Here is an 18,756-nt window from a genome sequence, read left to right as displayed (position 1 = left end):
ATGGAGGTTCACGGCTTCAGAAGCACGATGAATAGTGTCCGTGTGGAATTTAACAAATCCTGGTTTGCTACTGAGGTATAGTATATATATATATATATATATATATATATATATATATATATATATATATATATATATATATATATATATATATATATATCAACGAAACTCCATATTTTCATATAGATCTTTATTTTCCGCTTTACTGCAGTTTTCAATGTTTCCTTTACATCATATGGGTTTGTGAATTTTCTTCTATATTTTTGATTAAGCTGTTCTTTTTTCATTGTGACTCCTATGGTGGCCATGTTAAAGAAGCTTTATTTGTTGTCATTAAAATTTGTTGCTTGGTTCTATAACAAGATGCATAAAAATGTCTCTCACGATGGCAAAATTGTGATATATGAAAATCTATATTTGTTTAATGAATTTTCATGTGAATGATCTTTATTATTAACTCTCCCATAATCGTGATACTAGACAAAGATATGCCCAGGAAGAGGATTATGAAGGGTCCTTGCATATGGACAAGTGTCAGCGCCTGATTTCTCTTGACGTAACCCTCCTGCTTGGCGGCCACTTCCTGGTCTTGCTTTTCTTGGTATTCTCGCTGTTTCCTGTGACGTTCTCTCCTGGCTTTGAGCAGCATGTCTGCAATCCATTTTTCGTATAGTCCAGCCTGAAATGAAGAAGTTTCTTTTATTTTAAAACCGTTATGAATGGATATGTGAGATACAATAAAAAGGCAAAGATGTATTTTTCTTGTGATAGGGCAGATGTTATGACAGAGATTAGAAGTTAGAAAATTTACTTTCTTTAATTTTTTTTTTACAGTATTTGTATTCAACTTGTTGAGAAATTGTCCTCAAGAAGGCTAAACTTACATACAGTGAGTACCTGTTAATGAGAGAAACTAATGTGGGGGGCACTGCCGCACATACTTACATGAAATTCAGCTTCATGAAGTAGCATTGTCAATCAACAAGTTATGAATATTGTTCATGATATATTGTGGAAATCTAATTTTCAAAAATTTGGAAATTTTGTTTTGGGTAAAGAAATTATCCTTCAGAATTTCATTAAGGGACTTTAGTATGTTGAGCATTGGTTCAGCTTCAAAACGTTGAATTTTGATTAATTAGGCCTACTGAAGGCCCACTTGATATCAAAGTACCTTTCTTATACTAAAAATAATGGGTGCAGTTATTTTGAGGGCAGTAGGATAATTAGTTAAAAAAAATCTAATTTATGTTGCTAGATTCCTATAAGCGAAATAAATGAAATTTTGAAATGTTAAACTCAAGGCCCGACCTAAATCTGTATTTTGACGCTCAAAGGAATTTTTTTTCTCCAAACCTTACGTCGTCCACAGTAGTTACCATACATAATGCTAGGGGGACTCAGTGACAGCGCAATTCATAAATCTTATTAAGAACATAAGAACATAAGAAAATAAGGAGTCTGCAATAGGCCGGTTGGCCTGTGCATGGCAGCTCCTGTCGAGAGTTACTACCACTCTCTATCATCCATGAATCTATCTAGCCTCCTTTTAAAACTTTCCAGCCTCCCAGCACTTACTAAAAAGTTGCCAAGCTTGTTCCACTCGTCCACCACCCTATTTGTGAACCAGTTCCTTCCTATCTGCCTCCTAAACCTAAACTTATCCAACTTAAATCCTTTGCTACGAGTCCTATCCTGCTCGGATATTATACGAACTTTATCTATATCCCCTTTATAGATTCCTTTCACCCACAAGCACATTGCAACTCACCTCAACGATGTACAATATAAGTTTATCCAACTGAGGTTTGTAGGGAGCGTCATGAGGTATGGGCCACGCTCCAAGACCCGGTAAAACGCTCTCTCTTCCAATGTACAGTTGTGTGCTGCCGTCCACCCTTGTAAAGTGATCAGCGATCATTTGCTTCAGATAGCGGCGTCCATCCATAAAAGCCTCGCTAAACGATCACAGACACAGACACAGTTTATCATACAGAAATATCATAATGGTAATAGCGGAATTCTGAATTCAATGCCAAAACGATTTTAAATATGTTGTTCTTGATTTCTTTGCGAAAAAAATGGTATTTTTCATTAACTGTTTTCTTCCATACTTTCTTTCTTAAGTCATTGTATTTTTTTTAGGTTTACTTCTACTTCCTGAACTTTATTTCTTTTTACTTATTTGGTATTCACACATGCTCATTTACTTCTACAAATGCAAATTTATTACAGGAATAATTAATGAATAATGATTAATGAGTAGAATTAGTGAGTTAGACATGAGTCAAACGAGAAGATTATCTTAAGGAAATATTTGATATGAAACAAAGTGGATGTGAATGTCTTATTAAACTTATTGGCATCAGGATTACAAATAAAAATCTGTTTAACGCCTTGTACAGGTAAACAAAAACAAAAAAAAATGAATCAATGTTATGATGGTTCCAAAAATGGGCTGTCTAAATATAATCTACTCACAGGTCTTACCGATACAGAGAATCACACCGTTCACACAAAGTTGTGAGTTATATGTACAGTAGCCATCTCTAATACCTGGTACAGCGACTGGTGAGATGTGGGATCTGTGTGTTTGTTTACATCATAATTATTACAATCCATGAATGGTCCTAAGGAACCTCGCAATAGTAGTCAGACTAAGGATGCTAGATAAACATCCCACAGAGATGCCACATCTCACAAAATGCTCCCACCATTGTACCAGGTGTAAGTGCAGGTGATTGTACATATAAAAACATTTAACACCCTCTTAACAAACATTATGGTTAAGTTCTAATCGCAAGGCCACTGGAATTATTATTCCCTGTAATAGGCCCCTGTCTCATCAACAGAACGTATTATATAAATGGGTCAATACATCTGATATTATATTCAGATTCACCACCCTGTAACTTTCCACTGTCTATGAGTAAGACATGAGATTGACACGTGAGCGGGCAACTTACCCAAGAGGGCGAGACCCATAGCTCAGCATTTCTGTAAGCACGCACTGTGATGCCCCTAAGCTTCAGTAGCTCACCTCAACTCATATCGAAAGGACGTGACCAAACGTTTATCATACATAAACGCCGTCCCTTTCTCATTCACTCCTAGACAGTGAGACTTACGGTTGATATACACTCAGGAATTATATATACAACCTTTTATAATAAAACAAAGGAACTACCGTTTGGGTTTCGTTACTTAAAACCCAAATATAAATATGTGTGAACGGACTGGTTAATTGGACAAGCAGCCGATTCATATAGGTGGCAAGCGGTGTGTACGGATTCTTCAAACTGGTAGTCGTATCATCCGTCTGTGTCTTGTGAAAAACAAGAAACCACACAGCAGTGACGCGTTACATAATCCGAGTGTTTAAAATTATATCCCGTATTGAGACGATATGTAGTGAGCGCTCCTTATCTCTGTCACATACAAATACGTGCAGAATTCGTAATATACAAATATTACAGCCTGTTGGTACATATCCAGATTGAGCCGGTTGAGATAGACTCCACTCAGCATTCCCTAGACATTACAGTGTTGCAGTGTTGAACAACAGTTTCGTAACCTGGAATTCAATTGGTATTTCACTAGCAGCTGAGCAGTATTGTTGTGTCGTCAGCGCGAATTACGAATTCCGGTGTCATCATACAGATCTCCATATATACGTGGACGGTGAAGAATTGGCACACGGCAGTTTTCGCCAGCGAACCAGCACCACCAGTGTGATAACCAATCATAGTTTTCTGATCGCCGGAGGAGGAACTCACCTAAATCAAGTGGGCTCGTCTCTCACCAAAGCAGAAGCGTCATCTCGTTGCCAAGGAAACCAGCAGCGGCGCACGCATCCTAGGAAGAGGCCCCACCCACACTCCACTCAGAACTTTTGAAGGATCACTTCTCTATACAGACGTTACACCCTGTATAAATAGGTATTTAAATTACATAATTCTACACACATGAACACGTTCGAGAGATATCTTCACACCGATAGGTTCGTCGGATAGGATTATTTCAATGATAAAGTGTCGAATGTAAGATTAATGTATTGAAATCCTATAATTTACAGTAGTTTGTAAGTGTCTGTCTTCTTATTGATAGTTTAATAATTAACTACAATTCATATTCATTTGTCTTGTAAATGAGAGGCAAGTGATCTACTTACTGTTAAGTATTCATTGACCCAAGGGGGCTAATAGATAATTTCTAAGTTTCCCATGTCTAATGTAGATGAAATCGAACGCCTAGCGCAACTATTTGCTGATAACCAACTCATCGATGATCAAGCCCAGATTGACATAGATTTTGAGTATGGAACACAGTTAAATGTGTCGGTAGGAAGTAGTGAGAAAGTTATAGACGAATCATTTGACGACTTAAACCGTCGTACCCTACGGTCTGGTAATCACTATAGTACCTCACCTAAGTATACTAAAGCAGTTACCCCTGTTACAGGTGATAGTGTGTCTGTTGCTAAATCGGTAACAACCTTATTAACCCAGCCTTCTGTTAAGAGTAAGAATACTAACTTGCTTAATGACACTAAAATGGCATCTTCTAACCCTCACTAACACACCTAAAGCTGATAATGTTATTAATATCATGCAGCGCGGCGATTATGTTCGAAATTTCACGGGACAAGACGATTATAGGGTCGCACATTTTGTTCGTGCATGTGAAGATAGCATGCGCATTAGTCACATAACGACTGACGAAGAAAAGAAAGCATATGTACGTTCCCATATAACGCAGGGTTCCTATGCAGGCAGTCGTTTAAATGCGTTTGGTTTACAAAACCCTGACTATGAAAAGTTCAAGCGAACGCTAATTGGGCTTTTTGGGGGTAGGTCACAGCTGGGCCAACTGCAATGGATCTTCAGATGGTTGGATCGCTGTATTCCAGGTATACGAAACGAAACACCCGTTGACGCTGTTGACATCGCGGGCGAGGTTCGCCAGGACATGCAAGCGACCTTCCGGTCATCAGGCTGGTACAACTCACGGGGTGATATGCCGCCAGAAAATGTGGAAACATTGATAGAACTAATAAGTTTTCTTCTTTCCGTCCGTGTTCCCTTATATAGCCGGGCACAGGAAGTACAGTATGAACCACCCTTGGATATGGTGGAATACGCAAACAAGCTCTGTCCCCAGGCTACGGGCCCCTTACTGGCGCAACCCTCAGTGACGTCACCACAACCCCAGCAGTCTCAGATGCCTCAGATGCTTCACTCCCAGACTCCTTACGCGACACACTTAGCTCCGATCGCTCCTCCCCGCCTAACATATAAACAGAAAACATCGTTACGATGCTCACATTGTAATAAACGTGGATACGTTATGGAAGATTGTTTTCAGCTCCGAGGTAATAGTGCAAATAAAGCCACACCCGGTGCAAAGCCATTCTCAAGGTCAAACAGAGAGGTAGCAAAAGCAGCACCTCCTCCTCCTACCCAGACAGCGCGCAAATGGTGCGCTCTTCACAAATCGACATCTCATAGTTCACATGAGTGCGATATACTAATAAAAGCTAGGGGAGTGGACCTAAGTGAAACGGAGGTGTCGTATAGGCGCAAGCAGAAACGTCCCCAGGACAAGTCGTCGGGGGAATACCAGCGCACACCACAGCACGGAGAGGGATAGATAGGGTAATTCTCACCCCTCCACACAGCACTTCTATAGCGGCCTCATTAGTAGCGGCGCTTAGCAAAGTGGAAGTGTTGTCAGTGCCGGTGAGAGTGGATAATACCAGATTGGCTCTTGATATAGACACAGGTGCTTGCGCTAATGTATTGGCCTTGACATCATATCAAGAGTTACAACGTAAATTCCCTCACCGCAAATTCAAATGGAGGCCTAGTAACGCTGAGCTCGAAGGAGTTTCAGGTACTCAGCTGAGCATCAAAGGAATGGTGACGTTACCACTCAGATTCTCAAGACGTGGTACGCCCTTCTACGCGGACTTTTATATAGTTCAGCAGTTCAATTTGCCAGCTGACGGGTTACTTGGTCTACCAACTCTTCGAAAGAACATGATAGATGTTCATCCACGTAATAATAGTGTTACGTTTAAAGGTGTTTCCTACACAGCAATGAGTCATTCTGAACCTTTGCTCACCGCTAGGACGAAAGTGTTGTCTACCAATCCTATTAAGAGGAAGGCGGATCATGCGTCAGAGATATCTCTCGACCTCAACCACACACCTTCCCAGCGTGATTACAGCAGCAAGAGTTGGACGATCGTACCAGCAGTGTTGAAGAGTACTCTCCATTACAAAAATGAGGAAATCACCAAAGCAACTGTCGAACTACCCAACGTGTACACGGGCACAGATGTAGTGTGTCTCCCGGAAACATGCAAGGTAAAAGGGCTGTCATGTGAATCTACCCTGAGCACAATACGCCCTGGTGGTTTGACCGACGTACTGATTCTAAATTGAACAGGCGTTCAACGAATCTTAAAGAAAGGATGTTATTTGTGTGATTTTCTAGTATATCACAACAATGTCGAAGTGCAACCAAATAAATTCCCAATTCGAGGTATTGTTGCGAATTGCCAACAGACTCGACTGGCCAGGATAGATCAAATAGCGCCACATGTTAAGGTGGTCGATCATCCACAGGGCAAGACACGCCTGTTGGAGCTGATTGCTGACTACAGAAATATAGTAGCCTTGCCAGGGGAACCGCTAGGTCAGACAGATTTAACATCCCATCATATAGCGTTAAAGGAAGGAACCAACCCTATTTACGTACCAGCTTATAGACTACCTCATAGCCAGCGCGCTGTAGTGCAAGATATGGTACAGGGTATGTTAGATGAGAATGTCATTAGACACTCAAAATCCCCCTTTAATAGCCCATTATTCCTCGTCCCGAAAAAGGATGGTGGATGGCGCCCTGTCATAGATTTCAGGCGCGTAAATGATCAAACAATCCCGGATAGGTACCCAATGCCTATCTTGAGTGACATATTGCAATCCTTAGGCAAGGATAATGCGGTATTTAGCAACTTAGATTTGCTTAGTGGGTATTGGCAAATACCACTCGATGAAAAATCACGAGAAATCACGGCATTTAGCACGCCTCTAGGCCACTTTGAGTTTCTACGAATGCCATTTGGTCTCAGAAATGCCCCACTAACATTTCAAAGAATGATCAACACCCTGTTTGCCGGACTAATTGGTAACACAGTCTGCGCTTATTTGGATGATCTAATAGTAGTCAGTAAGGACGTCGATTCCCATCTGATAAAACTGCGTGAAGTTTTGGCCAAACTTTCCACAGCAGGCCTCAAAATAAAACTCTCAAAGTGCGAGTTTTTAAAATCCAGAATCCATTTCCTTGGTCATGTAGTTGACGGTGAGGGCATACACACAGTTAATGATAAAGTCAAAGCTGTATCTCAGTTCCCGCGTCCTACCTCAAATGATCATGTGCGTAGCCTTCTCGGATTATCTGGTTATAATCGTTCCTTTATCAAGGACTATGCAACATTAGCATCGCCCCGAACGAGGTTGCTCAAAAAAAAGATGCAGTGTTTATATAGGATGCTGAACACGAGGAAAGTATTACAGCATTGAAGACAGCGCTAACCAATGCCCCGGTTCTAGCATTCCCAGACTACACTCAACCTTTCACTCTCTGTACTGACGCTCCCGGAATTGGAGTCGGAGCAGTGCTCATGCAAGAGGACACGCGTGGGAAGTTTAGAGTGATAGCATTTGCAAGTCGCAAACTAATCGATGCTGAAACACGTTATTCGGCGACGCATTTAGAAACGTTAGCCGTTGTGTGGGCACTTAAGAAGTTCAAGGACATTATCTTTGGCTACAAGATAACTGTTTTTACTGATCATGCGGCAGTCACCGAACTGTTCCATGGCAGAAACTTATCAGGCAGATTAGCACGCTGGTATCTGACAATTCAAGAGTTTGACCCCGAATTTAGGTATTTACCTGGGATGGCGAATGTTGTCGCCGACGCTCTGTCAAGAAATATAGCACCAGTAATGCCTGTATCAGCATTCACTCTTTCGCAGCTGGAAGATGAGCAACGACGCGACCCATATTTGTCAGCTGTTACTTTTGCTCTCGAATCGGGCGAGGATGTTAAACTCCCCAAGTTATTTCTTCCCTTAAGTCAGTTTGAATTACGACATAACATACTCAATAGGACGAGAAAATCTCCTGAGGGTAATGTGTCTCAAATAGTCGTACCTGACACGTTGCGCAAAGCAGTAATGACATTGTTCCACGATATCCCACAAGCAGGTCACCAAGGTCGTGATAAATGCTTAGCGGATTTACGAAAGAAGTATTTCTGGAACACTATGAAGAAAGACATAGAATTACACATAGCTAATTGTTTGGCATGTGCTCAACATTAAAGGATCAACAGGATCACCTGCCCCGATTCTACAATATCCTACACCAGACCGTCCGTTTGACACAGTCGCTGTTGACTTGTTACAACTCCCAATGAGTCATCAGGGATCAGGATACGTCTTAGTGTGTGTGGATCATTTTTCCAGGTTCGTGGTCTTGGTCCCACTACAAAGCAAAACGGCCGAAGCAGTAGCCTATGCATTAGTAATGAATCTCATATGTCCATATACTACGCCTAAAGTTCTACTCTCTGATAATGGAACAGAGTTCAAGAATGAGCTAATAGAGCATATATGTTTACAATATGGAATTACACAAACTTTTGTGACAGCTTATCATCCACAGGGTAATGGCCTTGTTGAAGAACCAATCGTAAAATCCTAGAAATACTGCGTCCAATCGTTAATGGTTTTCAATACGCATGGGAGGATTGGTTACCGCAGGTTGCAGCGTCGATTAATGGGTCAGTTAATAGCTCTACGGGCAAAACACCCTACTATATTGTCTATGGCACAGATAAACGTCTGCCTTACGACATCCTTACAGAGGCGCCATACCCGGTATATAATACGGATGATTTTGCGGCAAAACAAATTCATGTCTTTACAGAAATTCATAACCAAGTACGATCACAGCTAGCGGCGTCACGCGCCGAAATGATCATCAAACAGCATAAACATGCTAAACCTATCGCACTGAACGTTGGGGACGCTGTTATGTTACAGGTACCTGAAAGGAACTCCAAACTTTCGGCGAAATTTTCTGGTCCATTCCGCATAATCTCAAAAGAAGCAGGCAACAAATTCAAAATATGGAAGCCTAATGCACAGATCGCAGATGTCGTGCACGCGGATCGTCTGAAGAAGACCCAGATAAATGTCTTACCTCAAGTTGATGATAATGTGATTGATACATCCTTACAGACTGTTCAGAAGCAAAATGTCCCAAATGACTATTGTATGAAACTACGTTCTGCGAGTAGAAGTTAACTCGTACTTTCGCGTCAGATGGAAAACGTCGACGGCCAACTACAATCAGCATTGGACATTCTTCATGGTCTCAGCACAGCTTCGATGAATTCGACAATAGTTTCATGAACGTTGTCGTTCAGGCTGTATCTCAACAGAATCGCGTTATTTCTCAAACCTTTCACGCGATTACTGCTCTAGAATCAAAGGTTAATGCAATCATAATGGAGTCTAACCAAGTTTCGAGGATTGTTACTAGGTTACAGAAAGCAATCCCGACGTTAGAATGGCTCCTTTACTTCACAGAATATTTGCATGCTGCTGAAATTTCAGTTCATAAAATTGTAACCTCTAAAAATGAACTAATAGACAGCATTGTAGATGCCGGGATAGGACGTGTGGACGCGAAGCTTGTGCCTGTGCAGACGCTTCTTGAAGCTTTAAAAATAGCCAAGTTGCAGTATCATTTAACTCCTATTTTCAATGACAATGAGGTTCACTATTATTACCCACTGTTGGAGTCAACCCTCACGCACAATGCAATTCTGATCCACATTCCTATGCGAGGGCAACATGAGTTTAATGCATGGCATTTAGAACCCTTCCCCTGGTTTGTGAACGACACACTGTATACCCTAGATAGGCCTAAAGAACTTTTCTTAGTAGATGAAGAATATTCAATGTTATCAATAGAGGATTCTGAGGTACTGTCACGGTGTAAGTCGTCTTATCTACACCTACACGTATGTCCAGCCTACATGTTTGCATTTATTCCTGCTGCAGAAGGAATATGTGAATTGGCAGTCATACAACCAAATGTACGCACAGCGTTAGCGCAATGCAGTTATAGGCCAGTTAGTCTAAAGACTGTGTTCCACGCTCACCTTCACAATGTGCAGTATTTGTTCTTTCCAAATCTCACTACTGTAATTTTAAAATGCCAAAATGGTGTTAAGCAGCTAGTTGTGAAAGGGCATTACAAGGCTCCTGATTACTGTGAAATCACTTGTAGTACATTACGGACCTTGCCTACTCATCAGCATTTTGCGTTAAATCGAAAACTCAAGTCTGCTTTAATTCCACTTCCTATAATGAATTTCACTATCAAGGATATTCAAATAGTATCAGAGAAATTAAAAGTGTTAGCTTTCTTGAACGAGACACATTTTGCTGATTTGAATAATAACTTGCCATTTTATCTGTCACGGGAATTTGCTCTACCAAGTCTTACGATTCCCTCTATTCTGTTAATTCTGGCAATAATGTTCCTGTTCTGTTATTACCGGGCAGTATCATCCAAATTCAACATTGTTCATAACATACTAACCCGTACGACACAAAAGTCTAGGTCCCCTGTAGTAGAGAATACCCCTACAGTAATTTCCCCAGCTTAGTGTCTACATATCTGTTTATAACATGGTTAGGGTTGTCTAGGATGTACTGTACTCTGTGAGTTATTTAGGCCTCACGGAGCTCGGCTGGTAGGTGACCGAGCGATGTAATAGGCCCCTGTCTCATCAACAGAACGTATTATATAAATGGGTCAATACATCTGATATTATATTCAGATTCACCACCCTGTAACTTTCCACTGTCTATGAGTAAGACATGAGATTGACACGTGAGCGGGCAACTTACCCAAGAGGGCGAGACCCATAGCTCAGCATTTCTGTAAGCACGCACTGCGATGCCCCTAAGCTTCAGTAGCTCACCTCAACTCATATCGAAAGGACGTGACCAAACGTTTATCATACATAAACGCCGTCCCTTTCTCATTCACTCCTAGACAGTGAGACTTACGGTTGATATACACTCAGGAATTATATATACAACCTTTTATAATAAAACAAAGGAACTACCGTTTGGGTTTCGTTACTTAAAACCCAAATATAAATATGTGTGAACGGACTGGTTAATTGGACAAGCAGCCGATTCATCCCCGACACACATAATAATATTCCACTAAATCTGATTCACACTAGGAACCAATAATTTTAAGAAGAGATGTATGAAAATACAGTTTGATGTATGTGCAATGTGCTTCATAAGATATTCAATCTTCACACTCGAATTTAATCTTGACACCACTACGAGTGAGATTAAATTCAAGCATGAACATCTTAGCCCTCATGCTCATGAACCTCCCTGTACAGTATGCACTGAACCATAAAAAGGCAAACGGGCTGCGACAACTATATAATTATCCATATCTAAGAGATAATTATGTTTCACTGACTATAGTAGAACATATTACAAAAAAATATAAATATATATATATATTAGACCTACTTCTTCTCGGTTGCCTGATGTAGTCCAACACTGGTACTTGGTACTATGTCCATGAGATCGGAGAGGGCTTTAAACAGGTCGGAATCAGACTGCTTGAAGAATTGTCGAAACTCCAGTCCGTAAGGTGGCATGGTCACCCTGTAGTCGAGCGTCATACGACATGAGAAAATGCAACCATATACCTGTATATATATATATATATATATATATATATATATATATATATATATATATATATATATATATATATATATATATATATATATATATATATATATATATATATATTCAGAAATTTCAGTGTAATTTCAAACGCCGCGCCAGTGGCGATGCTGAGTTCAAGGTCATCTGAGGGAAGTCCGCGCTCCCGCATGTAGCGAGAGGGTGTGGAACTAGGCCTATACGATATTAAATGTAATTTACCGAGTTAATAGGGACGCGAATCATGAAATTAAATATCAGTTATTACATTGAAAATAATTATAGATCGTTTCCCAGTCTGAAAATGTTGCGTACGTCCTAATTAAGTTTAATCGTCTGGTAAATAAGTCACTCCCGGAAAGCGTGAACCAGGGAGCAAGGTGGCCGGGGAGCTGTGAGAGAGGTCAAGGACCACCTCTGTGCTGTACCCAGGAGAGACGGATCGCGTGACCTGGTTCCTTCGTTTATTTAACATCAGTATTAACAAGGTTCTGTAGACCCCACGCGGTATGATAACGTCCACTGGCGGTATGAGACAGAGTGGTGAAGCGAGCTGTATGACCGTCCACTGCACCTGGGTTTGAGCCACCTGTTGAGTATGGTGAGAGTTGGAGTGAACCCAGCTGTCTAGGTGCCCAACTAACGACGTGACGAACGTTTGGGGTCATCAACTCTCCTCTACCTCGGCTCACAATACCACATATCTTCAAGCAGCTTAGTGAAAACCTTTTACTAACGGGAAGCTAAAGCTTCTCTCAACTGTACAAGGTCTGATTGGCTCACTCCCTTCCGCTTCATGGATGTACTGGGGGTAAAGTGAAGCCAGCTGAGTGATACAGGGGCACACACTGGGGCCAAGAGTCAGTGGAGTGTAGAGGTACACTTTCCAAGGTGGAAAAATGCTGATTTGGGCCTTAAACTACGGGTGCCTGTTGGTTGTGCCTTAAACGACTACGGAGTGCAGGTGGAACCTGTGTGTGTGTTAGGTTAGGAAGCATGGTTCACCTGTATTGGTGGACTCAGTAACTTCTTAATAATAGTGACAATATTTTTGTGTGTAGTTAATACTATTTTTTCAGTTACTAATGTATGCTGTGTGCATTTAATATTTCTTTATAATCTCAATCTCAGGTGTAACCTTTGTTCCCCAGAGTAGTGTTTAAGTTAGGTTAGGAGGTGTGTATCTGTTGGGGTAATATAATTTTGTTGAGCGCCCTGAAGGCCTATTCAGGGTGGAGTTAATAAGCTCTGATTTTTATACCATTTTCTCAGTGCTGGATATAATTTTGGTTTGTGCCCTTAAGGCCTATTCATTGTAGAGTTATTAATTTCTTCTTTTTTAATACCATTTTCTCAGTGATTGATATTTTGTTGAAAGCCTTAAGGCCTGGTTCATGTGTGCAAGCAACATTTCTTAATACTTTAAACTTATTATCCTCTAATGAGGCATTGCCTGAGGTTTTAATAATTTCAACATCATGTATAACTTTTATTCCCCAGAGTAGTATTTTAAGTTCAGGTTAAGAAGTGCGCATATTGGTGTACCATTATTTGATTGTGTTTGTAGTGTTGGAGGGAATATAAGTGTAAACTTTACAGTGTGTCTCATTCATCCCAGTCACAAAGGCTATCCTTCCACAGGTCACGGACAATTCATTTTGTTTAGTAAAGTTAAGTGCTCTTGTGCTGGTTCGGGATTTCTCACTAAGGGGCGCTTCCACTGCAATTACCATCTAATAATCTTTAATAAACCCCAAGTCAAGTGAGAAATTAAAGTCCAGTAATTCCGACCGGTTACAAATGGTAGCAGAGCGTAGTTATTTTTATTTCGTGACTGATAGTTCTGTGGTTGGGATAATGGGCGTAATCATGGAGTGGATGGAAACTGTAGAGTGTGTGACCCCAGCTCTACTCATGCTCGCCGTGGGAATGGGTTTGTTGTGGTTGACGGTGCTGGGTTATTCGGAGAAAAGGAGAGACAGCCCGGGTTTGGTACAGTTGAGAGAAGAGTTCGTGGAACGTATTGGGAAGCTAGAGGGGAAAATCCGGGGAGAGTACCAGGAACGATTGGAACAGTTAGAAAGGAAGATCAATGGGGAATGTCAGGCATGGGCGAACCAAATTAGGGGGGAGTATGGAGTATATGTACAACAGTTAAGGGGGGAGCGCCACACACAATTGCAACAGTTAGAGAAGGAACATCAACAACACCTAGCTCAGTTGAGGGATGCACTAGATAGGGTAAAGACACAGTATCAAATACAGCATGATGAGACAATGTGGGAGATGAGGAGACACAATAGTAGAGAGGGAACAAGTCCCGGGGCCGGGTTGACCATGTCTAAGTTCGACGGTAGGCCAGGAATAGAGGTAGGAAAGTGGTTAAGAGAGGTTGACCGAACCCTCAAGCTGCTAGACGGAGACGAAGTCAGTCGAATCCAATTCATAATAAGGCATCTTGCGGGGCCTGCGGCAGATCGCGTATACAATACACGCAGAGACTGGGAAACCGTAGATGAATTGACTTGTTATTTGAAGCAGCAATACGGCGGGCAGACGGCCACGTATGACGCCATTCAGAAGATGATGACGCGGAAACATTTCACAGTCTATACAGATACCAACCCACTCAGTCACCGCGAGAAGGCTAAACTAGGTGCCGTGGAAAGTAGGTGGAATGCGGATCTCGAGCAGTTTAACTTTACTATAGAGTACAAGCCGGGGAAGAACAACATTGTGGCGGATACTCTATCTAGAATCCCGGCGGAACAGGAGGAAGATAGTGAAGAAGAGTATACAGCGATGCATGTACTAGAGGAGAACGGGGCAGGAAGGAAGGAACTGTGGACGATGGATGGGCTGCGTAAGGAGCAAGAAGGCATGGACTATATGACAAAACTGCGAAGATGGTTGGTGGGAGAGCTACCGGAGGATGAGGTACAGGTAGAGCTCCAAAATGATGATTTCCGCAAGATGTACCGAGCTAGGAAATCCCTGATCGTAAGAGAAGATGTTGTCTGGCATAGAAGACCCGAAGGGAAGAATCTATGGAGGGAGGTGCTGTAAGGGCGGAAACGATCCTCCGGCTAGTTACCGCTGCTAACTCGCTCGTTTGCTGGTACAGACGACACTTGGGGTGGTTGGACGGAGGTGATAACGGCAGCAACCCTCTCCGCCGCGGGCAGATTCAACCCAGCCGCCATACCGTCAGTATCTAGCTACCCTGGCTGTGATCTCATCATAGGTCCTGGACTCGTGGGCTGTGTTCCCAGACCTTCACCTATCAACTGCCAACTCTCTGGTCATCTACCACTACCGCATACCACGACCATCAATTCATCACATTCCGTCGGTGCCCCGGTGTTCTCCTGCCTTTTCAAGACGTTGCTGAGTGTGGAGTGAATGGACGCTTCCCTACCCTGAGTGTGCATCACCGTGTTCCAGAACCTTCCCCAGGGCCACTGCCGTAGGAAATATTTGTTCATTGTTTGATTCCATTAATTGCTGACTCCCCTTTATTGTTCGATTCTATCAATTGTTGACTCCATTTAATTGATTGATTCCATTAATTGCTGACTCCCCTTTATTGTTCGATTCTATCAATTGTTGACTCCATTAAATTGTTTGAATCCAATTAATTGCTGACTCCCATTATTTGTTTGATTCCTTTAATTGATGCTTCCATTAATTGTTTGACTCCCGTAATTATTTGATGATTGTTGAGTGGTGTCAGAGTTTTGTTATACTTTTATAGTAAAGAGATGCCAATCTCTAACGGTTGTTTGTTATTCCTCGGAAAACCATGGTCCTTGACTTTCCTATATTAAGATCCTGATTAGCCTGGTAAGGGATTTCTCTCCCTAAGTCCCAGGCCTTTACAGGTGCCAGTGTTAACTCCAAACTTGCAGGAGGCTTTGACTAGAGCCTGCCACGACGAGTTTGGCCATCAGGGGCGAGATCGCACCCTGTCGCTGGTGCAGGAGCGAGGGTTCTGGTCAGGCATGGGAGAAACAGTGCGAGACTACATAGCCAGCTGCGAGAGGTGTGGAGTAGCAAAAGATGAAGTGCCGAAACCCCAACTGCATTTAGGGACGATTGAAGCTGCCAAACCGTTGGAGACGCTGGCCGCAGATTTCACCTTGCTGGACAAGCGGCAAGGATTGGAGAATGTCTTGATAATGGTTGACATATACAGTCGTTACACTTGGGCCTTTCCCACCAAAGACCAGAAAGCCTCGACGATTGCAAAGATCCTGGTGAATCGAATCTTCCTGGCAGTGGGTGCACCTGAGCGACTGTTGACCGATCAGGGAAGGAATTTTGGCAGTGCATTGGTCCGACAAACTTGTGCCACCTCTGGGGTGAAGAAAATAAGGACGTCAGCATATCACCCGCAGGGAAATGGTATGGTGGAACGGTTCAATCGAACCCTGCACGGTCTGCTGGCCACCCTCGAGGAAGAGGAAAAGAATAGGTGGCCAGAGCATCTGCCGGCAGTGGTGTCACAATATAACGCGACTCCGCATGCCTCGACAGGGTTTTCCCCATTCCTGTTGTTTTACGGGAGAGAACCAAACCTGCCGTTTGACCTCAGGCCGGAAGTAGACCCAGAGCCGGTAGATGAGTGGGTGATGGTGATTAGAGACCGGCAACGAAGATTGCAGGAAGCAGTGGAGATCAATGTTCGGAGACGTAAGGAAATAAATAGAAGAAAAAGAGAAGAGAAAGCCCACGAGAGTAGCTGGGAAGTGGGCCAGGAGGTTTTGCTGAGGAACAATGTAAAAATAGGCCGGTGTAAGCTGCAAAACCATTGGTTTGATACGAGATGGCACATTGTTGAGGTCCTAAATCCAAGGCCCGGTTTATATCGCATTGAGCCCAGTGGGGAGAAGACCTGGAAGCGAGAGTGGAAAACCGGAGCAACTTGAAGGCTGCTCCAACCCTAAGGCATCCGGGAGACCCAGCGATGGATGAATCTGAGGAGGAAGACGAGGAGCCCCCACTCCAGATGAGCAAGATGAAGAGAAGTAGTTCAGAGAGGTCGATCGAGCCTGCAACTGAAAGACGAAGCCGACAAATTACAGTTTAGGTTGCAGGGTAATGAGAAGGGGCAGGTTGTCGAGGGTGAGTTGGAGGAGTTGTGAGTAGGGCAGAGGGGATTGGAGAGATGGTTAGGTCAGAGATGTGCGTTGAGTAGTGGTTGCTGTCATGAGCGGGATTGAGTTGCTGTCATGAGCGGGATTGAGTTGCTGTCATGAGCGGGATTGAGAGTACGGTTGTAATGTCCAGGGCCTCACTAATATGGACTGGTACATTGTCAGAGGGTTGGTCTGCCGGCATGAGGTTCGGAGACGTGGACTGAGTATTTTTTTGACACTGGTTCCTCTTAGCTCAAGGGCCAGGCCAAAGGAGAGCATGTTTGTTTTGGACTGTGTATTGTTTTGACACTGGTTCCTCTTAGTTCAAGGGCCAGGCAAAGGGAGAGCATGTTTGTTTTGGACTGAGTATTGTTTTGACACTGGTTCCTCTTAGTTCAAGGGCCAGGCAAAGGAGAGCATGTTTGTTTTGGACTGAGTATTGTTTTGACACTGGTTCCTCTTAGTTCAAGGGCCAGGCAAAGGAGAGCATGTTTGAGATGGACTGAGTATTTTTTTGACACTGGTTCCTCTTAGTTCAAGGGCCAGGCAAAGGAGAGCATGTTGGAGATGGACTGAGTATTTTTTTGACACTGGTTCCTCTTAGTTCAAGGGCCAGGCCAAAGGAGAGCATGTTTGTTTTGGACTGTGTATTTTTTTGACACTGGTTCCTCTTAGTTCAAGGGCCAGGCCAAAGGAGAGCATGTTTGTTTTGGGCTGGTATTAATTTTGACATTGGTTCTCTAGTTAAGGGCCAGGCAAAAGGGGAGCGTGATGTTCTGGTTGGGTTGAGTTGGGCTAGGTAGAAATGGAGTTGCTAGCTGCGAGTGGAATAGTACAGAGTTGAAGGTGGGTTCTAAGTATGTTCTCTCAGCACATGAGGGCAGTGCTGTTTTCTTTTAGGGGGGTCGAGTGTTAGCGGGAGAGAAAAAGGAGAGAAGAGAAGACGGGAATGCTGCGGTTAGCAAAAGGGGTAAGATGCAGTTTCTTAGAACAAATTTTTAGGGGGGTCGTATGTATGTTCTCTCAGCACATGAGGACAGTGCTGTCTTTTTTTAGGGGGGTCGATTGTGTTACGAGTTGGGGATTTAGAATATAGTTATACGTCTACCCAGATCCCAACAGGTAACAAAAAAAACAAAAACAAAGACAATCGGACTATAAAAGGGTAGACAAAGGATGCGAGTTTTCGTTGTATATAATAGAGTACCATAAATCCCTTAACAAAATATTCAGCTTATAAATTACCCTTAACCAAACTTAACCTAAACATTAACAGTATATACATATTAATAAACATAAAACAATCTCGAAGCAAGTGGACGTGGGGAAATTAATACAAGATACTAGTACTTAAGTGAGGAGCTGAGATGGCTGACGAGTAAGGCTGAGTATTGTAGAAGACGGTAGGTAGTCACTGCACGTAGGTTTAGAGGATAGATGATCCTGTGGTCACTTCCCAGAGCCAAGTCCTCTCTCCTCGAATTGGAGCTGACAAAGAAGACTTTGAGGAGGTGACGCAACAACCAGGATATGGAGAAGGGAAACCTCGGAGTGGTAACTAAGACGAGTCATACTCGTGTCTCGTCCCTAGATGGCGTTGCTCGTGGTGCTGGGTAGGTAGATCAGGACAATAGATGGCGTGCTTCGTAGTGCTGGGTGGAGGGGTTCGTAACACACCCCCCCTCCAAAGACCTCCGTAGCGCGGGCGCGAAGGAGGTGATCACCTGGTGCGTCTGGAGAGTAGCTGCTGCATTTCCACTGGAGCTC

The 18,756-nt window shown here is 42.8% G+C and overlaps 1 protein-coding gene across 1 annotated transcript; it reads right to left on the bottom strand.

Moving 5' to 3' along the window:
- Positions 1–421: 421 nt before the first annotated feature.
- On the bottom strand, positions 422–11,805 carry LOC121874301. Its single transcript, XM_042378400.1, has 3 exons — positions 11,651–11,805; positions 1,772–1,958; positions 422–679 (listed from the first exon to the last, which is right to left on the bottom strand). The coding sequence occupies exons 1-3, from the start codon at positions 11,803–11,805 to the stop codon at positions 422–424; spliced, it is 600 nt and encodes a 199-aa protein (XP_042234334.1).
- Positions 11,806–18,756: the final 6,951 nt, after the last annotated feature.

This window comes from Homarus americanus, unplaced genomic scaffold, assembly GCF_018991925.1.
Source record: "Homarus americanus isolate GMGI-L3 unplaced genomic scaffold, GMGI_Hamer_2.0 scaffold43080, whole genome shotgun sequence".
Lineage (NCBI taxonomy): Eukaryota > Metazoa > Arthropoda > Malacostraca > Decapoda > Nephropidae > Homarus > Homarus americanus.
This window is presented reverse-complemented; position numbering and strand designations above follow the sequence as displayed.

What these genes read in the sequence shown, in the direction of transcription:
- LOC121874301 (XM_042378400.1), bottom strand. Translation starts at nt 11,805, where the DNA reads ATGACGCTCGACTACAGGGTGACCATGCCACCTTACGGACTGGAGTTT. An exon ending in CATCAGGCAACCGAGAAGAA is followed by an intron (nt 1,959 to 11,650) that starts GTAGGTCTAATA and finishes GTGATCGTTTAG; the next exon opens with CGAGGCTTTTATGGATGGAC. An exon ending in TTATATTGTACATCGTTGAG is followed by an intron (nt 680 to 1,771) that starts GTGAGTTGCAAT and finishes TCTTCATTTCAG; the next exon opens with GCTGGACTATACGAAAAATG.